The sequence below is a fragment of the Bicyclus anynana genome, chromosome 21, assembly GCF_947172395.1.
Source record: "Bicyclus anynana chromosome 21, ilBicAnyn1.1, whole genome shotgun sequence".
In the NCBI taxonomy this organism is placed as follows: domain Eukaryota; kingdom Metazoa; phylum Arthropoda; class Insecta; order Lepidoptera; family Nymphalidae; genus Bicyclus; species Bicyclus anynana.
The window spans coordinates 9,336,182-9,359,105 of record NC_069103.1 but is presented as its reverse complement, the minus strand read 5'-3'; the positions used below and the strand labels follow the sequence as shown (position 1 = coordinate 9,359,105).

The window sequence follows — 22,924 nt, the reverse complement described above, 5'->3', positions numbered from 1 at the left end:
CAAAGATCAAAAATCAATGATCTAAATTCTAACGCGTTTATAAAAACTGTTGCTATAGAATCGATATTTCATTGTTGTAATCGTTTTCATCGTGTAAAGAGCTCCTTATAAATGCCGGTTTGTGTAATTGAATAGTAACTTGTAGTTTAGTAAAAGATGGAGTAATGTTTCATTAGTAAGTATTTCTACCTTAATGTAAATAAAATAATTTCTAAAAAGAATTGATTCTTTTGACGGAACAGCAAATAATCGATTAAATAATCAAATATTCTATGTAAATATTCTGTGGATAGTCTAAACGATGTGCTTGTTAGCTGTGTAAAAATTACGCGTGTGTGTATTGCGTTGGTGACAGACAATTGTGTTGGTGAATTTGAGTGCGATGCATCTCCATTTTCTAATTCCTCTATGTATTTCTGCTAAGGTCAAATTCAAAATGACTGGATTTCTGAGTCATACGTAGTATCTATTAATCTGTGTTAGTAGCATAGAGAACGGCGTAGGAGTATCATAATATTATATTCTATTCTGTGTTCTATGCAAAAATTTATATTTGATGTCTGTGGCAAAAATCAGTTTAAAAAAAGGAGCGACGTATGTACTGTTTTTCCAAAATTTTTAATAATTGTAAATTAATTAAACTGGTTAATATGGCAAATCTCCCGCCTCGAAAAATTTCAACATCTGGTAAAGTATCCAAGCAACAGGGTGCCACACCTCTTGAGATACTATTACAAATGGGCTTTCCTAGGAACCGAGCGTAAGTACACAAGTTCATGCGGAATTACTGTATTCTGAGCCGAAAACTTGGATTTTTTTGTGATCTTTACGCGAATCAACTAATCTTAAGAAATTTAAATTGCCTTGAGCTCCTATATTCTTGAACGATACCTTGTACAAATAGTAATAGATTAACAGATGCCCGCGACTTCATTCACGTGAAAATGGATGACGTTCATCCACTATTTCGCCCCTTTTCTATTTATTTTTATATAATAAATAATAATAATAATTAAAAAAATATAAGTCATAACATGAACAATTTATATTAAAAAACTTCTATAAATTTCTCGTCGCACACATATCAATTTATACAGATGTAATTAGGAAAAATTAAGGACTTTCCATACAAACATTAACACCCCTATTTCACCTCCTCGTGATTTGATATTAGTGACGAAAAGTATCCTATTAGCTTCTCTATATTATTGTCACAAGTTGTGCCTATTAGTTTCATTTAAATTTGTTCAGTAGTTTCAGTGTGACGCTCAGTCAACAAAAAGATGGACAAAGAGACTAACAGTTGTTTTAGTTTCAGTAGTAGTCACTTTAATGGCTCAGAATAGAGAATGAAGTATTTAATGATCTATGTTTATCTGTAAGTAAATGCAGTGCCCTAATTAAAATATAATACTACAGTTTGTTTCATATAGGATAGTGCGGGTGAAATTATGCTTTTGATTAGATGCTGTCTGCCGTGATGGTCTATATGTTATCTGTACATTACGCCAAGCAAGTTTTGTTTCCTAGTTTTGGCCTTTCAGATTTTTAAGAAAGATTTTTAAAAGATTTTTTAATGTTTACACAAACAATATACTAATTACCATCTATGTATGTAAGGAGATTCCCAAAAAACTGAATTAGCTGACTAGCACTTACAGTTAGTTTCATGTAGGATGGTGCAGGTGACAGTTTACACAATAGTATGTATTATGAACATCATAAAGGTGACTGTCACCATACCCATGCTATCTGAAAAACACTTTAAAGTCTGTAATTCTACTTAATTTCAATATTTATGAATGCTCTCTAGCTTAAGCCATAAGATAAGCCATCTTACAGGTTTTTCAAAGACATGATGAGGATGCAATTTTGATGTCAATGGGTATATAGTCAAAGATCTCTGCATCCATACCCCTAACTGCTTTTGACATCTTTTTGAGTGGTCTACCTACTAATGTATGAATATAGTATATTTTCTTAAACAAGAGTGTATAAATAGTTGATTTAAAAGTATAGTGTAAATATTTCATAAGTAAAATTGTTTAAATTTTTAGCTTGAAAGCTTTAGCGGCTACTGGCCACCGCAGTGTCCAGTTAGCCTCAGACTGGCTTCTCACACATGTAAATGATGCATACATAGATGCTGAACAACCTAGAGAGTACATATTCTATGCAAACCCTACAGGGCAACTGTTGGCACAGCTGCAGAGCTTTTGGCAAAAGTCCAAAGCTACTGCGTGGAATGGAGCACACAATTTTCCACCTCACATAACACTTGTGCCATTTTTTAAGGTAACAATTTCTTCATTTACTCAGAGAAATGTGATAAATTACTGTTTTGTTTCACTCTTGAAAGTTTGCCGTGATTCACTATAATAGTATGTATTATGAACAATATACAGGCGACTGTTGCCATACCCATATCTATCTGAAATAAACATTAATTTTATCTTTTAGAAAAAAATTTAAATAGGCCTAAACTGGTTATTGACCCTAACCTAACATGAACTGTGATTATTATCAGAAACAAACAAATTTTATCTTCTTTAACCCTTGATTGGGCTCTTGACTACAATCTCACCTGATGGTAAGTGATGATGCAATCTAAATGGAAGTGGGCTAACTTGTTAAGAGAAAATGAAATCCTTTCAGTTTAATGTAACTGCAGCCAAACAACTTACCCATCTTACCTCGACCACAGCAAAATGTATTAAGGAGAAGATTTGTGTAATTTCAATTTATCAGATTCTTATTTTCACAGGCAAAAGATGATGTATGTTTGCAACTAGCAAAATCTATAAAGCAAACTGTAGAGGTAGTGGGGCAGCCGCCAGAAACACCATTGAAATTGGAGTCTTATATATCACAGAACTTTATGGGCTTGTTTATTTCTGAAGAGCATTCTGACTATTTGAAGAATATTGCGTTGCAATATGCAAAGCAAGTATCGGCTTTGGGTAAGACATTTTTTATTAGAAATATTCTTTATTACAAGCAGAGAGAGAGAGAGTGAGTTTGGGTGATGTGGGCCATTGCCTATGTTTTTGTGGTCTAACAGGCCTCATGTTTGAATGACGTGGTGACAAAATTGTGCTGACTTATTATGTTGCATACCTCAAAATAAGACATCAAATATCAAGAATAAAAATAATTTAAATATATTTTTTAAATTCACTTTTTATAGGTAGTAGGATAATGTTTGTTAACTTTCAAAATGATGACAGAATTTATTTGTTCTTCTTTTATTATAAGTAACACAAACTATCCTGAACTTATGGCAATTTTATTTTAAACCCCATAACCATCCTGCGTATCTTATTTCTGTATATGTATAATTAATGCATTTTTTGATTGCTTTTATTTAAAGTTATTTGGAAAGCCCAATACTATCATAATTATATACATTGGATATTAATTGATTAAATTCATCAAATATATTGATTTTCTAAGGTAATTTATAACATAAATAGTAACACTAATAATATTCTGTTAATTGTTTATACAGTGGGTGCAAAGGTGGATACTAACCAAGGGTTGGAAGGGTGCATAGTAACTGAAGAAATATCTAATAAATGTAAGCATATTTTGGAATCACTTTTTAGGTGAAGTGGCTTGCATTGTGACAAAAACTGTAGGCCTAGCATGTGTCCATGGCATATTTTGTGAATACAAAGGCAGATTGTCGACAAATAGTGGTGGAGTTGTCCCCGATTAAGGGATGATTTATATTAGGGCGTGCAGTGTAAGTGGTCTGGATGGCGCATGGATTTAAAATGTTACATCTATTTTGAAGGTGTTCATACACAGTACGTACATTAATAGTTGGGCCCGGAGTGTCATGCACTATGTAATATAAACTGTTTCATATGAAATTTGTGCCCAGGACACGCCTCGGACACGCCTCGGACACGCCTCGGACACGTCTCGGACACACCCCGGACACGGCCGGGTCTAATATAAGTCATCCCTTAATCCTTTCTTGTAAGAGTGCTATAATATTTTCGTGTTCTCTGCTATTGGTTGACATTTGTCTGGTCCTGATCTTGAGTATTTTAGGCATATTGTATGTCATTTGCTTTTTGACAAATTCATTAAGGACATGAAGTTTCCTGGAACTAATTGCATGATATGATTTTATATTTTTTTGAGTAATCTAATTTATTTGGTGGTGCGCTTTCGCTGTGACTATACTCTAGAATCCAGCTAAATGAAGTCTGTTTATCAAGGGCGCACGCCTAACCCGGGAAAAAGAGACAGATTTCTTTGACTTCTGTCACTTCTGAATCGTAACTCTATACATTTTTCTAGTTTTCGAAGCGTTTGCGATCGTAGAAAGAGAATCGACGTGACACTTGGCTACAGGGGCTGAGCCGCCTGCATCCAGAAAATCCCTGCGTCTCTATTAACGTTGTCAGTTAACTTGGTGGGGGGTCGACCAACACTGTGCTTTCTAGTACTCTCTATGTACCATTTCGAGATTTTCGTACTGTTACTGTTACATATCCAGTAATTTCGTTGTTTCTTTTATACTGTTAGCATCGAACGCTGAAGCGCAAACGAAATCGCTGCACCTCACGTTGGCGTATCACTTCGACGTCAGCGCGTTCGAAGCTCTCAAGGCGCTGGTGGATCAGCTGGACCTCACGGAGCCTCTGCATCCTGAATGGGAACTACGTCTGTACTCCCGGGATCCCCGGTTTTCCAACCATCAGGTATAATACGATTTACTTTAGTTCATTTAACAATTAGAGGACGCTCGCGATTTCGTCATCGTGAAACCCTACCCCTCCCTACCCTATTATACCCCTGCCCTACCCTAAGTATCCTATGTCTGTCTCCTGGTTTTAAGCTACCTCTCCACCAATTTTCAGCCAAATCGGTCCAGCCGTTCTTGAGTTCTATATAACTAACACGACTTTCTTTTATATAATATAGATATTATTGAATTGAATTTAATTTTATTGTTTACTCTATTAAAGGGGTAGTTTAGGAAAAGTACACAGAAGAATAGTTAATAATTCAACTATTCTTCCCTACAAAATCATCGCAAAATGTGATCCGAATGAGCTCTACTGAGCGAACACATGCGAAATTTTGTGTTTACTTTAGATTTTGAAGTTCCTGAACACAACTTGACATTTTAAACAACATTTAGTTATTATTTGTTTAAATAACTTTCGTTGTTTTGCGATTAAATGAAATAAAGACAATTAGGCAGGCGCCTTAGTTCGTCTCAGTATCGACCCGGTATAGCTTCGCAACTTCGTTCGTAACACTCCCGATGTTACTACAGGGGGCATGTAGCGTTGAATGAAAACCCTTACTGCCCGAAACCGTACGCACAATTTCACACCCGCGCATTCTTTCCCCCTGTCGCCTGCATATCATGGGAGTGTTATCAACTTGCCAGACTATAGTGACATATCTATAGTATAAATTAATTTCCTCTATGTTCAGGTATTCAGAGTGATGCAAGGCTATGCTCCAGTAGCAAGTGACGAGCTAGAACTTGTGGTCGGGGACTATGTGTACATTGAGGAGAAACAGTTCGACACGTCGCCTGACGGTTGGGTGTACGGCACTTCATGGCTTACGGGTAAGTCAGGGCTTGTATGATACGAGAGTAGTCATCATTATCAACCCATATTCGGCTCACTGCTGAGCTCGAGTCTCCTCTCAGCATGAGAGGGATTAGGCCCACCACGCTGGCCCAATGCGGATTGGCAGACTTCACACGCGCAGAGAATAAGAAAATTCTCTAGTATGCAGGTTTCCTCACGATGGTTTTTCCTTCACGGTTTGTGACACGTGATATTTAATTTCTTAAAATGCACAAAACTGAAAAGTTGGGAGGTGCATACCCCAGACCAGATTCGAACCCACACCCTCCGGAATCGGAGGCAGAAGTCGTATCCAATGCGCTATCACGGCTCTGCGAGAGTACGAGTAATAAAACTAGTGGACGCCTACTATTTCGTCCGCCCTCTAGACCTCTATTATCCCTGACGTAAAATCAGTTCTTCGCACACAGTTTAACTATAATCTACCTCCCTGCCAAATTTAATCTCAAGTCAAGCGGTTTTCGTTTATTCGATGACCTTTCGCTTTTATATATTATTAAATTCTTAGTAAATACTAGAGGACGCCGGCGACTCCGTTTGCGTGAAATTCGGCTTTTCACAAATCCCGCGGGAACCATAGATTTTACCGAGATGAAAAGTAGTCCATGTGTTAATTCACGGTGTATTCTATTCTAAGTTTTGTCAAATTGGTTCAGTGGCTCGGCAAACAATACAAACTTCCGACTTTATAATATAACTGTGATTTTTCTACTAAACATTTTGCAACAAACTTTACAAATTATATCAATTGCTTTATTTGCCTATAGAATTTAGTTTAGAATTTTAGGATATTTATTTAATTTTTTTATCAGCGTTATTTTAGATAACTGCGCTAGATATTAGATATTATCTTATCAAGGTTAACCTTGACGTGTCAGCTCTAAAGGGGAATGCCCATCGGCCCATACAACGTCGGCCCAGGGAACCTAGATATAACCCCGTATAGAAGTATATATATATTTTTTTATTATTTACAAGTTAGCCCTTGACTACAATCTCACCTGATGGTAAGTGATGATGCAGTCTAAGATGGAAGCGGGCTAACTTGTTAGGAGGAGGATGAAAATCCACACCCCTTTCGGTTTCTATACGGCATCGTACCGGAACGCTAAATCGCTTGGCGGTACGTCTTTGCCGGTAGGGTGGTAACTAGCCACGGCCGAAGCCTCCCACCAGCCAGACCTGGACAAATTAAGAAAATCTCAATCTGCCCAGCCGGGGATCGAACCCAGGACATCCGTCTTGTAAATCCACCGCGCATACCACTGCGCCACGGAGGCCGTCATATGGAGATGATGCAGATGATAATATAATGTATAAATAAGGATCTGGTTAAATAATTGTTTAGTAATTGAAGCAGTATTTTTTGTTACCAACAAGCTGAACAAACAAGATATCGAACAAACAAACCAATCATAAGTCTTCAAAAAATATTGTAATTCTCAGGCTGTATAGTCCCGATCTTAGCTTGTCGGCGTTGTGGACAAATTAAAGATGAATTGAAAAAATCGTAAAACGTTGTAGCAATTTGTTTTGATAAAGTAATGATTTAATTATCAAAGTAGAATTATCAAGATTTTTTTTAATATTAAGTTGCCGGGCGGTAAGGGTGGACCTGGTCCGGGGATGGGCATTCCCCTTTATATAAAAGTTTGCGAATATAAATGTTCAAATGTTATTGTTATAACGCTGTCTGTAGATAGAGAAGTAAACAGACAATTGACTAATGTCGTTATACGTCTTTTTAAGATATTAATGGTTTTGACATCCCAATAAACGCTAAACCCTTGTCTCACCAATATATTTTAAGCTAACAGGTTCCTTATAATTTGCAACATACTAAATATTATAAAGAAGTTAAGTTTGTGGTGTTGTACTTGTTATCTCTGAACCGATTTTGAAAATTCTTTTACCAATAGAACGCCACGTTCTTTGTGAGTGTTATAGGCTATATTTTTAACCCGTATTCTCACTGGAACGGGAACTACGCTGGTGAAAACGCGGGGCCTCGGTAATTTTTTTAAATAAGTATAGAAATGTGTTGCTAAGCGCAAATCTCGAAAACAGTTGAACCATTTTTCGCTATTCTTTTTTGTAATATATATATTTATAATATACCTTGAAATACGTACGGGGATGGCAGAAAAAAATTATAAAATTGTCTAAAAAGTCTAAAAAAAATTCTATACTCTCATAAAAAAGAAAAAAAATAATAGTATACCCTGAAGTTCAAGTGTTACTGCAGAGGTTCAGGGAAGGCGAAACAATTGAGTGACGTTAGGGTAGGGATAGTGAAGATGTAGGGTAGGAGTAGGGTAGCGGTAGGGAAGATGTAGGATAGGGGTATAGGGAAGAAGTGCCCGTAGGTCAAAGCGAAGCCTGAGGTTCCGCTAGTTTTTAAATAAAAATTTGTTAAACTTGTTTCGATGTCTGACAAAAATACAGTCATCGCATAAATTGTTCTCTCTTTTGAGAGAATTCTTCCAATTTGTCTATTAACTTTTCTTGTGTTATCGAAATTGTGTAAAAGGCTATCCTCATATATTTATTTATTTTGCTCCTGTATTTTGATTTACTCCTGTATGGATGAAGAACGTTTTGTGCTGTTCATGATTCTTGGATCTACAGTAGGTGTAGGTTGGCTTTCTTATTATTTCACGCAGACTTGCCTTGAATTATTTAGGAGGCCGCAAAGATTAGATCATGCTCAGTGCGTATCTAAAAATATTTCCGGTACGTACCCTATCCAAATACATACAAACGCTACAAGGCCATAACAAAAATAGACAATGACTAAATAGATGACCGTAGCACAAGTTTACGTAATTATCTATACTAATATTATAAAGAGGTAAAGTTTGTAAGTTTGTAAGTTTGTCACATTTTTTAAATGGGGTAATCTTCGGAACTACTGGTCCGATTTCAAAAATTCTTTCACCAGTAGAATGCTACATTATCGGGGAGTGCTATAGGCTATATTTTATAATGGTATCATATATATTAGCCGAGTTAACACAGTTTTTGTCATACAGATCGGACCGAAAATCTTCTTAAGCAGACTTATTCGCATGCGCTGCCTTAACCATTGTGTAAAATTGAAATTAATGTATGGAGGCTTTATGTAACTTTAAAAGTTCTACAAAAAAGTCCGCGACGCCATATATCTATCTTCTATATATTAGCAGATATAGTACCTTTTGTGTTTTAAAAATTACTTATTTTATATACTTAGGTTTGCGTCATTATTTATGCTACTTAACTTAAATCCTTATCAAAATAAATTATTTAATAATCACAAGGATATTATGGAGATAAGATTTGCCCTTTATAGTATGTTAATTAGTTAAATAGTTTCGGAGATAATACAAAATTTCTAAAAGACGCAGAAATTCCGCTACATGACGCCCCGCGCTTTCAATTACATAGTTCCCGTTCCCGTGTGAATATGGGGATCATACATAGCCTATGACACTCGCAAATAACGTAGCTTACTACTGGTAAAAGAATTTTCTAAATCGGTCCAGTAGATCCAGAGATTACCCCTCTTTAGTTTCTTGGGAAATAGTCCTTTGGTCATCGCACCACGCTCAAAGGGCAGGACCGATTTTGCTAAAGGTAGGGGAAGGGTAGGGGTAAGGTAGGGAAGGTGTAGGGTACGAGTAGGTTACGGTAGGGTAGGGGTAGGGTAGAGGTAGGGGTACGATAGGGAAGGGGAAGGGTAGGATAGAGGTAGGGTAGGGAAGGGATAGAGTACGAGTAGGGTAGGGTACGGGTAGGGTAGAGTACGGGTAGGATACGGGTAAGGTAGGGGTAGGGTAAGGGTAGGGTAGAGGTAAGGCAGGGGTAGGGTAGGGTTAGGGTTAGCGGTAGGGTAAGGGAAAAGTAGGGGCACAGTAGGGTTGGGTAGGTTTAGGTAGGGAGTAGGGTAAGGTAGGGGTAGGGAAGATGTGTACATAAGTAAAAGCGAAAGCGAAAGCATGACCGCTATCACACTAATATTTTAAAGTTTGTGTGTGTGTGTGTGTATGTTTGTTCCTCCTTTACACTGCGGCTGCTAAAGCGATTTGGATGAAATTTGGAATGGAAATAGATTTTATTCTGGATTAACACATAGGCTACTTTTCATCACGGAAAAATCGATGGTTTCCGAGGGATTTCTAAAAAAACTAATTTTACGCGGACGAAGTCGCGGGCGTCCGCTAGTCTTCATACATTTTCGATTAATTGAATTTTCTATTATATCGATTAAGTACTTCGGTCAAAAAGCAATTAACGCTAACAAATAGACTTAATTTAATTTTACGCATAGGGGAAGCGAAGAGTCGCGACTCGCTACATGTTTTTAACCCCCGACTCAAAAAGAGGGGTGTTATAAGATAAGTTTGACGTGTCAGTCTATGGCACCATAGCTCCTGAACGGATGAAGATGATTTAGTTTTTGTTTGTATTAAAGGTGACTTACGGGCGAGTGTTCTTAGACATGTTTGATGAATTGGTTGAGCCGTTTAAAAGTTCTGGGGGATGAAAGTGGCAAAGAACAACCGGATGGCTGCAAATATACTCGAGTGGGGTCTCAAATGAAAGTGCACTGAAAGAGAATATTGATGACTTGATCGAGAGAGTAATTAATAATTTCATGACAGTCGGGGTTTTTTTTTTAATTTACACGTTATAGTAAATTGAATCTTATCCCGATTGATAAAATACAAAATTGTGCGCGGCGCAATGCCTATAATTCGCTATACTGGGAAAGATTCATCGCCCTAATAAATATATGTTCAATAATATGCTATAATCTTGTTAAAATATGTCGAGCCTTTAGCTTCGACTCTGTGCCATGGAAAATAGAGTCTTCTCTATCTCGGCTTTTAACTAGAATATATAGCATAGCGGACGCCCGCGACTTCGTCTGCGTAAAAATTTATGTAAACTTTTCTACCTCTACCTTACCCTGCTCGTAAACCTACCTAACCCTACCCTACCCTACCCCTACCTTACTCCTACCCTACCGCTAACCCTACCCTCCCCCCACCTTACCCCTACCCTAACCCTACCCGTACCCTATCCATACCCTATCCTACCCTACGCCTAATCTACCCCTACCCTACCCCTACCTTACTCCTACCCTACCCCTACCTTACTCCTACCCTACCGCTATTCCCTAACCCCTCCCTACCCCTACCTTACCTCTACCCTAACCCTACCCTACCCGTACCCTAACCCTACCCTACCCGTACCCTACCCCTACCCTACCTTACCCTACCCTACACTACCCCTACCTTATCCGTACCCTACCCTACCCTACCCTACACTTTCCCTAGATTACCCCTACCCTACCCCTTCCCTACCCCTATCCTATCCCTACCCTCAGCAAAATTGGTCCAGCCTTTTGAGCGTGGTGCAATGACCAAAAGACTATAATTTCCCAAGCGACTTCTATGCTAATACTATAAAGAGGTAAAGTTTGTGTGGTTGTCGGGGGTAATCTCTGGATCTACTGGACCGATTTGGAAAATTCTTTTACCAATAGAAAGCTACATTATTTGCGAGTGTCATAGGCTATGTTTGGTCCTCGTATTCACACGGAAACGGGAACCACGTAATTGAAACCGCGGGGCGTCATATAGCGGCATTTCTGCGACTTCCAGAAATTTTGTATTATCTCCGAAACTATATAACTAATTAACATACTGTAAAGAACAAATCTTATCTCTATAATATCCTTGTGATTATTAAATCATTTATTTTGATAAGGTTTTAAGTTTAGTTGTGTAAATAATGACGTAAACCTTAGTTTAAAATTTAAATAATTTATTAAAGTACTAAAGGTACTATATCTGCTAAAATATAAAAGATAGATATATGGTGTCGCGGACTTTTTTGTAGAACTTTTTAAGGTTCAAAAAGCCTCCATACATTTATTTCAGTTATACGCAATGGTTGAGGCAGCGCATGCGAATAAGTAAGTTTTTCGGTCTGACCTGTAAGAGAAAACCCGCGATATCTCAGTAGTTATATATGATAGAAATATAAAAAGTAGCCTATAGCACTCCCCGATAACGTAGCATTCTACTGGTGAAAGAATTTTTAAAATCGGTCCAGTAGTTCCGAAGATTACCCCATTTCAAAAAATTGTTACAAACTTACAAACTTACAAACTTACAAACTTACAAACTTTACCTCTTTATAATATTAGTATAGAAGTATAGATTATACAAACAAACTTTAAAATGACTTCTCTAATAAACGTTCGTACTGAGTTTCCAGTAGGCAGTGCATTTTTGTATCTTTTTCTCCGTGACGTAGTGGAATGCGCGGTGGATTTACAAGTCTGAGGTCCTGGGTTCGATCTTTGGCTGCTCTGTTTGGTGGGACGCGTCGGTCGTGGCTAGTTACTACCCAATCGATATAGGCGCTAAGCGATTCCATCATCACTTACTATCAGGTGAGATTGTAAGTCTAAAAAAAATTGCATCTATGGAGTGCCAATCATAAACTGCGGCAACTCTAGTATTATCGCTACACTAAACACCATTTACTCTGTGACAACCGTTACCGCAAACGCCGTGTTTGATTTACCAACTCGATTAATAAACAATGATACTGAGGAGATTGCTTAGCGCTGCTAATAGAGGTCAGTTTTGTTTATTTGATCAAATCATTTGTCGTAATACAAAGTGCAGTGTATCCAGAAATAATAATCAATATTGAACTTTGACTGCAGGAATTTGTTCTTTCTGTAGGTCACTTGATGTAATCCAAAGTTGACTTGTTAATTTGCACCTTTTTTTTGCAACAACCGATGAGTAATGTGTTTATGAGTTAATAATGAATGCTAATTGATTTATTTTGCTATTTTCCGCGAAAAACTCACGTATTCAAACGGCTGAGGTTCCCAGATCTATGAAAAAACCTCGGGGTCATTCGTATGACGGTATTAATATGTAATAAATAACATACAACATTTTTTATAGCTTTTATGCATTGGAAATGCATTATAATGGAAGGTCACATTGCCGCTCTAGCCGTTAGTCGAAGCCCAAGTCGGGTATCGAACCCGGCGCACTATGATCCACAGCTAAACAATTTACCACTAATATAAGAAATTTTGATATACTAAAGTAGCTCACTGTTATTTTTTTTTGTGCTGTAGTTAAAGTTATTTTTGTCTGCTCTGAAAATTCGTTGTATAGTAAACAATGTGTGACGTCACTGCTTATTATTTTCCTTGTAACATATTCACAAGTTAGGTACGTGTTCTATATATTTGTATTGTTCTTTCTTAAGTGTATGTTCTGTTTGTATGTTAATTTCATAACATATTTTTTTGTTTAATTATTAATTATTTAAAACTAGAAGTATTTATTAAACCAATGTATTTTAAAAAATATATACAATATACATATATTATGTATGCTTTATCTAAGTATACTTAATCAACTAGAAAGAAATGCTCCCGATTATTTATTTCTTGATAACATTAGGTAATTATTCTTATCACAACTTCCATATTGATTCGGCCCAAGGTCGTCCCGGCCCAAATCTCTGCGTTATTTGGCATGGTAAAATATTCGGTTTTTATTTAAGCGTGTTTTTTGATCCAATGTGAAAGACCTTTTTTCGGCTAAACCGCTGAAAAGATTTTGATGAATTTTGGTATAGAGATAACTTGGTCCTTGGAGCTAAACATAGATGATTTTAAATTTCGAATAAAGCTGTGATTCCCGCGGTGTTAGTGAAAACAGAATTTCAGGCGAACGGACTTGCGGGCGTCCGTTAGTAGATACTAATATATACTTATCTGTACTAATATTATAAAGCTGAAGAGTTCGTTTGTTTGATTGAACGCGCTAATCTCAGGAACTACTAGTCCGATTTGAAAATTCTTTCAATGTTAGATAGCCCATTTATCGAGGAAGGCTATAGGCTATAATATCCCCGTATTCCTACGGGAACGGGAACCACGCGGGGAAAATCGCGCGGCGTCAGCTAGTGTCTTGTACACATAGTAAAACTGCTAAAGTTCAATTTAATTACAGTTATTTTTTGTAGTCACAGAGTGATAATGTCGATTCACAATTAAATTTATAAAATCTTAACAGTTAAATAAAGTTTATAGCTACTTTTTATTTAACATGAAACAAAAATAAATCTATTCTATCTATACCTACTTATTATAAAACACAGTGAAACAGGGATTGAAAGTTTTATACCAGTAGTGCTAATTTGCGATCAAGTGAAGAGAAATAGACAAAATGTCGGCCAATGTAGACAGCGTTGTCTCGATTCCCAACTCTTTCGTACCAACGCAAAAAAAGAGAGCTATATTTCTCGATTCAGCGCCATTAGTTTTGTCAATTTCTCTTTACGATACTATCTCGTTGGTTTTTTTTTTATATTCTTTACAAGTTAACCCTTGACTACAATCTCACCTGATGGTAAGTGATGATGAAGTCTAAGATGGAAGCGGGCTAACTTGTCAAGGAGGAGGATGAAAATCCACACCCCTTTCGGTTTCTACACGGCATCGTACCGGAACGCTAAATCGCTTGGCGGTACGTCTTTGCCGGTAGGGTGGTAACTAGCCACCTCCCACCAGCCAGACCTGGACAATTTAAGAAAATCTCAATCTGCCCAGCCGGGGATCGAACCCAGGACCTCCGTCTTGTAAATCCACCGCGCATACCACTGCGCCACGGAGGCCGTCAATCACTACTGAATACATGAGGCACTTTCAAATAAAGTTCTAATCGAATATGCCTGACTAGTTTCCGCAGCTGTAAGTGTCCAGCTGTGGCAATGCTCATTAGAAATGCTATGTGTTCTTATGTTCCAGGTGTGAGCGGCTACCTGCCTGCAGTCTACACGCGCCGCACGCCCGATTCCGATGTCTGGACCTTACACCGGGCCATCTCACTTAAAGCGCCTAACAGTGAGTTCAATATACAGGGTGTCTTATAAATAAAGGATGAAAGTTTAGTGGATCATATTACCTAATTATCTGAAACTAATTCGAGGACGAAATTACTGATAGTTACTAACTACATAGCCATTTTTAGTTAGTTCATTCGTTAGGTCATAATATTTATTCACTTTTGTACCGTGGTCCTTCGGAATGTTAGTCTCCCACGGCACAGTAAGCTCTACAAGTACTATTCGCTTTGTTTGTTTGGACAAAAGGAAAATGTCTGGTCTAGATCTCGAAATAGCGACATCCGCTGGGATTTTATAATGTTTCTCATACGTATCCATTAATAAAGTCCAATCAGGTGCAGAACTTAGGATTGAGTAAGGCTTACTAGATAATTTTGTTATTTATTTGTAGTCAATCCTTTTTGAGCTCTAGCTACTGAAAGACTTATAGCTTCACATATAATTTGGAGTACTCTATTATGACGACGTGAGTAAAGACCCCTATCCAGGAGCACCTTACATCCAACCAACAAGTAATAAATGGTTATCTAATCCGAGATATTTATAAAAAACAAGATCTTTGGAAAAACTTATTAAGAATAAAATAAAAAAAATGAAAAAAATATCTATACAACTTGGCTACTCTATGTTTTTTAATCAACTAAGTTTTATATAATTATTAGTTATGTAATATATTTTCCACTTCAGTTTGATCAATTATCTCTGTGACATGGCGCTTCCATCTTTCTTTTTTTAAATGAGTAACAACTGATGTTTTGTTTGCTTGGGTAAATTTCCCAGCCGAAACCACGGTCGGAGTCCCTATCGAAAACTTCCGACAGAAGGCCGGTGTACAATTAAGTGCGCGGACGAAGGCCGCGCGGTTTATGTGCTTAGGTAAAATGCTCAGCTAAAGCCACGGTCGGAGGCTCAATCACAAACTTCCGGCCGAAGGTCGGTGTACAATTAACTACTTGGGTAAAATGCGAAAGTCTTTCTTGCAGTTGAGTGTGCTTACCAAACCGTTGGTAGAGTCACTACAAACAGACAACCTTAACGTTATAAAAGCGTTTGTAAACTACGGGTATCCATTTGAATCAAACGATTTTGAAAGATATAAAAAACGTTCGTTTAAAAATCGTGCCACAACTTAATATTTTTACACTATTGTCGCAGTAAATTAGTACATTATGACGTAAGTGCGGTAAGTTGAAAATTACAGCCGAGGCTATATTGCAAGCTCGATCTGAAGGCGAGAGCTATGGTAAGGAAGCAGAGGCTGTAATTATCAAAGCGCACGTATGTCATACGACGTTCTATAGCACATTTGCGAGGAAACACACTTTGAACTCACTTTCTGAATATGAATTTGCATCTTTGCATATGTAAAACAATCCATACGATGACACGCTTGATACGCTTGTCATTTTTGCACGGATAGCGAAGTGCGCACACAAGTTTTTTTTTGCCAAAAGCAGTCAGCGTTAGCGTTTGTAGAAAGTCGACGTGACACATGGCTACAGGCCATGACCTTTCTTATAGTAGAGGGGATACGGAACATAAACCCACCACGCTGCTTCAATGCTGGTTGACGGGCATTTTTTTAAATTTAATTTTGGTTTGATTTAAGATACAGACTCTAAATCTGAATCCGACTCTGCGAGTAACACGGAAACAGAAACGGCATCCTACTCTCACGAAGATGCCGAGAAGCTTGGATATGAGAAATCCGAAGAGACCTACCAAGCTTGGCAGAAATATTGGATGGCTGTCACCATGAATAAAATAGAAAATGTGTTGACTGTTACGCAAGGTGAGTTTGCAAAATGGACTTAAATTTCATGTAATAGGGTTTTCATTTGCTTCTTACCATCAAATATTATGACTAAATTAAAATAGATTTATAGTAAACGCTTCGAAAGTTAAACAATGTATGGGAATGACATTCGTTATCGACAGGTCACGTGATCGATAGTTATTAGTGATAGTTAGTGATAGTTATCGATCGAATCTGAATGGACGTGCCACATGGCTACAGACCCAGGATTAGTATTTAGACTTAAATTATTATCATCTATCTGTCACCTACCTATCACATGTTTTCTTGTCTTTAATAAAGGTTTTTAATTTATTTATTTTGTTCTAAATTGTACTATAGCTTGGCAAGTTAGATTATGACACTCCTATGATATGGAGGGGGGGGGGGGGGGGGGGGGTTTGCGAAGTCGTGTGCGCGGGGCATCGCGACCCTCCCTCCCGGCCCGCGTAGACCATCGGGAGTGTTACGAACGAATTTGCCAAGCTATAGACAAAACGCATAAGCAAATCCTCGACCACACGGCACAGGTGTGCGGGGAGTATTGCCACGCGTGTCTTGCCAATGAAATGATAAAGAATTCGCCAGTCGCCGCTTGTCTCTTAGTTTCTTAGCCTGTTCAAAGTGCATTACCAATAGTTTGACGACACCACTGTCAACATACTCCTAGTAATGCGTAGACGAGGACTCAGTTACCTGTTAATACTTATAATTATATTATTATTGACATTCTACAGGAGGAGGTGCTGTTGGGAAAAGCAATCCAAACCCAGGAAGTGGCGACAAGACAGTCGTTCCTTGTAAAGTAATTATCAAAATCAAATATATTATGTTTTCTCTTTGATTGATCTAGACAATTCTAAAATAAATTTTAACGTCGACACCCAATTCCTCCGCGTTTAAACATGTAATTCCTTGTAGTCTGCTACGTATTTGTAATTACCTTAAAAATAAACTCTTGAACTTTTATATACAAATATATTAATATTTTATCAATATTCTTTGTTTTTTTTTTCAGAAAAGTGAAACGTCTATCACTAATGGTTTGAATAAAAGTCGCAGGTGGATATTTGCATTGAGGCACGGCGAACGCGTGGACCTCACGTACGGGTCGTGGGTTCCGTTCTGCTTCGATGAAAACGGGACCTACGTGAGGAAGGACTTGAATATGCCGTTGACATTGGTCGAAAGGTGAGTATTCAGTATTAGCATGTGTATCAGCCCGTCCGTGTCTGCAGACCTGGGGACCCATACTCAGGGTATCGATAACCACCCAGACGCTTGCGTATAAATAAATTATAAGAGCGGCGAATTACTAACCTTCCAGCCTCTGGCCTCGTCCTGCAGCGTTTCGAACTTGGTCGGGAGGTATAGGTGTGTATTCTAGGCTATGTGGTGTCAAGGTAGGAATCGGGGTTGTGTGTCTCTCAATGCGAGGCATCAACAAACAATACTTATTTTCGGCTTCACGTACAAGGTTTATCAAAATCACCCGGAACAAACTTAATTGCGGTAATTACACTATTTATCGCGAACAACACAAATAATTTGCGGCCAAGAAGTTTCCTTTTTTTCACTCGAGTGACGTGTGTTCGCTTCAAGACAAGATTTTGACAGGCGTACGTGACTCCGCGTGTTCGGCAGTGAATTACTAAATAAAATTATTATAATGTACTCGGCTTGCACGCCTATGAGGCAGATTGTGTATGAATAGCTGTATATGACCCACATTATGGCAATAAATGATTTATGATTTGAAGCGCGCACATTCCCCCGCCCGCGAACCCACGTCATTAGGTTCGCTATTCAATGGACAATCGCGATAATGTGGACAATGCACGTGTGTGGTGCGATAACGAATCTCCCACTATGACCTCAGCTCCATCTGATCCAAATATCAGTTTAACAATGCGACCGCAACGCCAATACATCAGTGGCAAATTCAACTCCTTAACCAGTACTAGGTCCTACCTTAGGATGATCCAATTTGTCAGTCCACTAACGCGCTGCTGCAAACGATGCAAATACTCCAGATAAAGTATCTGTTGTAATAATACAAAGTGAGATAAATGACAAGTTTTCGCGGCCTTGGTGGTAGTCTGGCAACGCGCGTAGGGGATGATCAATCAAAAAATGTCGCTAGTTTGTCTATTCTTATGGAAATCTGGTGTGTCACGAATGTGTCAATGATATCGTTTGGCGCTGCTAGAGCAGGCGGCGCGGATGAGTACGTACGCGACTGCCCGCTGACGCGCGTGGGGTAGCTGCAGGCGCGGCTGGTGGGCGAGGGGCTGCGGCTAGCGGGCGTGTCCGTGACGCAGTGTGCGCGTCCGCCGCGCTACACTGTGTCACGGATGTGTCAATGATATCGTTGGTTGGCGCTGCTAGAGCAGGCGGCGCGGAGGAGTACGTGCGCGACTGCCCGCTGACGCGTGTGGGGCAGCTGCAGGCGCGGCTGGTGGGCGAGGGGCTGCGGCTGGCGGGCGTGTCCGTGACGCACGTCTACTCATCCTCTGCGTTACGCAGTGTCGAGACCGCACACCACTTTTTAAAAGGTTGGTATAATTTATTTGCTATCAACTGAGTCATCGATCGTCAATATTTCCCTATGTCTATATAATATACTGCATGTGCCACAAGCATTTATTTTTCCTTAAACGCATTTTTAGATCTTTACAATTTTTCATTTCTAGTTCTATTAGGTGTATTGATATAGATCCTATTCTGTAGGCCTAGAAGCTGACCCGTCTGTGAAAATAAAAGTGGATCCGGGTTTGTTCGAGTACAAGGGTTGGCACTTAAACAAGGGGCTGGCCAAGTACATGACGCCGCAGGAACTGCACAAGGGAGGCTACAACGTGGACCTAGAGTAAGTAATGTTAGGTACAGATAGATAAAGCGTGGAAGTTTGTGTTTGTTACTCTATTTTGCGAAATCGGCTCATCTTAATATGTGCCCCGCCCATTGCCACTTCAGTGAGTTGCGTCGGTGACTTTGGTTCTTCTACAGATGATGGATCCCCTCTATTATACTATCATGCAGAGTCTCTGAGTTTTCTTATGAAGCTCTTCGACCTATGTGCCCCGCCCATTGCCACTTCATCTTTGCGACTTGTTGAGCTGCGTCGGTGACTTGGGTTCTTCTGCGGATCACCTCATTTTCATTTCGATCACGCAGTATCTGTGCCTTCTTATGAGGTCCATATAGTTAGTGGCCAAGTCTCGGAACCATCCATGACCAATGGTCTATGATAGTAATTCAGACAAAATACCAATATTACTGTGCCAGTGCCAATAGTATGCATAAAATTGTAGATTCAAATTCCCATTTCTTAGGTATATTGAAATGTTACAGATATAAACCATACACAGTCGTGGATACGACATGTGCAGAAACTATCGAGGACTTCTACAAGAGGAACGAACTAGTCATGCACTCTGCAGTAAGGGATACAGAAGAAGAAGGTACTGATTACTATATCTTGTATTTATTAATTCACCGTGCTAGTTTCACCGTCTATAAGCCGCCCCGACATTTATGAGTCCAATACAAGAAACCCTTTAACAACATTAAAAATTATCGTAAGCTAATTCACACGTTAGCGAAAAGAAATTTTAATTTATGAAGAAATTGAAACATATTGTTTAACTTTATTTCGTAAGTATGAAGTCATTGAACTTTGACCTGTCGGTAATTTGAACGTGTCGGTACATATGATGGTCCGACACGATATTAAATATAAAAACTATACTTAATATAACTATATTTAGTACAAAAACTTATTTTCTTTGTAGGTGGTAACGTAATCTTCATCGGCCACGCGTCAACATTAGACACCATGGCAATCGCAATGAGACGATTGGCAGACGAAAGAACAGACCACCCTCCATATAAGGTGTCCAAGCATTTAATGCGAGTGCCATACTGCGCGCTGGGCGCGGTGAAGGACAAGCCCTGGGAGGTGGTGTCCCCCCCTTGTCCTCCATCCATGAACTCGAGCTCTGGAAGGTTCGATTGGAAGGTTCTACTGGATCTCGATTGAATTTTCTACTCATGTGTACTGTCTGTGATTGTGTGTGATTTGAATGTGATATAAATGTTTTAATCAAGGAAGCGTAAATGTATGTGTCGTAATGACAGCAACTATCATTGTGTACTTCTTCATGTAAGTTATTGTTTAATCTGGCACCTCAACACGGACTTTTCTTTTTTTTTTATTACTAGCTTTACTAGCTTGGGTTCGGACTTTTCTTTTTTTTTTATTACTAGCTTTACTAGCTTGGGTTCTAGCTTATTGAGCGCGAAGCGAAATGTGTGTAATTGCAGTGAAGTTACATCTAGCATTTATAAATAGACGTTTCTTGTGTGAAGGCAATGTGTGAATGTGCTGAGATGGCGGGAAAAATAATTTTGACGAATTGTATTGAATATTGGTTTCTTCAAGACAAAAAATAAATGTACTTGCCCGTGGGGTTTAGACATGGTGGAGCATCAATTTATTTCGCTCGAAGCTTATTTTGCGTCTATACCTACTCACACTCATCGGTACAGACTGCCAAAATGACTTATGTAACTTAATGAGCCGCCATTTTGAATTCCGTTATGTACGCACGGGTAGAGTTTGGCTAATGAAAGTATAGACTGAAATCGCCCGCCAAAATTTACGCTTTCATATATTTTTTTAATTATTTTTAATACATGAACTATAGGTATTAAACTCAGTTACTCCAATATTTGCATTATGATTTCGAGAATTTACTCCGATTTTTGTTTAATTTGGCGGCTGATTTCAGTCTCTAGTTTTAGTAGCAAAACTCTAGTATTTTACTACTCGTGTATAAATGTTACTTACTCTGATGTCACCTACACTACCCTATCAATTAAATTGATTGTACTTAATAATTTGAATCCTTCTTACTTTAAGTACATATATTTTTTTATTTAAGTAAGAGTACCTATACAATGATAAATATACTTTATGTTTAAATGTTTAAGCTTTATCATAAATGTTATAAATATGTACAGTCAAACTCATACTACTAAACATTATTAATATAGATTATATAATTACAATTTGCATTTATAATTATACTACAGCCTTTCTTGATGAGTACTGTTTACCAACAAAGAAATTCGAAATGAAGGTAGAAAACTCATGTCGTTTCATAATTTATTTATTTTAAATTATGAATGGTCTGTTTATAAAATGTTATATAAAAATATATTAACCATATCTAATTGTTCTAAGCTTATTAATCAAATTTATTTTCATTAATTTAGGAACAAGTTAATTATAATTATTATTAGGTGTGAAATGACTAATGATTTATACCCTCATTTTTAATTTGTTTGTTGGTAAACAGTACTCATCAAGAAAGACTGTAGTGTAGAATCCTACATTATCCCTGATGAACATATGCTATCCGCGTGTACCCATAGGAACAGGAATGTTTTATACGTTACGTACGTATTCCATAACCCATATTCGGCTCACTGATGAGCTCGAGTCAGAATGAGAGGGGTTAGGCCAATAGTCCAACACGCTGGCCTAATGCGGGTTGGCAGACATCACACACGCAGAGAATTAAGATAATTCTCTGGTATGCAGGTTTACTCGCGATGTTTTCCTTCACCGTTTGAGACACGTGTTATTCAATTTCTTAAAATGCACACAACTGAAAAGTAGGAGGTGCATGTCCTGGACCGGATTGGAAACCACACCCTCCAGAATCTGAGGCAGAGGTCATATCCACTGGCCTATCACGGCTATAATAATGTTTTATATCTTGATCAAATGTTTGTTGTCTATGGTAAACGTAAATTGTGGTACAAAGTCAAACAGTCAGTAAGTCAAAAAGTAAGTACTTAAAAGTTATAATGACTACTACTATAGTAGTCATTATAACTTTTAAGTACTTACTTTTGATTTAGTTAAGCTGTATGTCTTGTTTTGCTGTTCTCCAATTTAGATATATTGATTTTTTTGTCATTACTTTATGGGACATAAAACGAAAACCAAAATATCACGCTACAATGTGTATTGTATTTTTACAAATATAATTGCATGACGCACCAAATTAATGGGGTTTTTATTTCCTGGTAACTCAGTTAGCTACCAGAATCAAGAATTTTCGTAAATAAAAAAGTTGATCGTCTCATCGAGATGAAGTATACAGTAATACTATATATATATAGTAATACTCTCGAAAAATTAACTTGATACTAATGTGTTGTAAAAAATGTTCTTCCCTACGGATCCCTGAAGATATCAGTAAGCAGTGAGATACAGAAGCACTGTGTGAATGTTTTGGAGTACTAGGTAAAAATAATTTAAATATAACCCAATATAATAAGTTCCTCTTGTATAATCCAATTCGAAATACATAATTGTAAATTTATTTTTATAGCAAATAAAATAATATGTGATTGATTCAATTCTGGTTTTGTCTGAACCTTATCTTTATTTATCCTTTATAAGACTATAATATAAAAAGAGTGCTTACAATACATTATACTATCTAAACCTTGGCAGTTTATATTAGAAAAATTAAAATTATTTTTTCGCAAATCT

General features: G+C 37.9%; 1 protein-coding gene across 4 annotated transcripts; it reads left to right on the top strand.

The window, feature by feature from the left end:
• Positions 1 to 549: 549 nt before the first annotated feature.
• LOC112044346 (ecdysteroid-phosphate phosphatase) lies at positions 550 to 22,788 on the top strand. Of its 4 annotated transcripts, none has more exons than XM_024080166.2 (14): positions 550 to 760; positions 2,058 to 2,295; positions 2,765 to 2,960; positions 3,509 to 3,577; positions 4,540 to 4,715; positions 5,461 to 5,599; positions 14,461 to 14,556; positions 16,168 to 16,350; positions 17,091 to 17,158; positions 17,372 to 17,544; positions 18,742 to 18,908; positions 19,084 to 19,222; positions 19,708 to 19,817; positions 20,148 to 22,788. In XM_024080166.2, exons 1-14 carry the CDS (start codon positions 597 to 599, stop codon positions 20,393 to 20,395), a joined length of 2,166 nt encoding a protein of 721 aa, XP_023935934.1. In that variant the 5' UTR covers positions 550 to 596; the 3' UTR covers positions 20,396 to 22,788. The 4 variants fall into 4 exon arrangements, with proteins under 4 accessions (XP_023935934.1, XP_023935935.1, XP_023935937.1 ...); XM_024080169.2 differs by having other exon boundaries at positions 630 to 760; positions 2,189 to 2,295; XM_024080167.2 differs by lacking the exon at positions 3,509 to 3,577.
• Positions 22,789 to 22,924: the final 136 nt, after the last annotated feature.

Bases quoted from the DNA above. Each gene is read 5' to 3' on its own strand.
- LOC112044346 (XM_024080166.2), top strand. From the start codon at position 597: ATGTACTGTTTTTCCAAAATTTTTAATAATTGTAAATTAATTAAACTG. The intron at 5,600-14,460 runs GTAAGTCAGGGC...CTTATGTTCCAG, and splicing joins CGGCACTTCATGGCTTACGG to GTGTGAGCGGCTACCTGCCT. The intron at 19,818-20,147 runs GTACTGATTACT...TTTTCTTTGTAG, and splicing joins AAGGGATACAGAAGAAGAAG to GTGGTAACGTAATCTTCATC.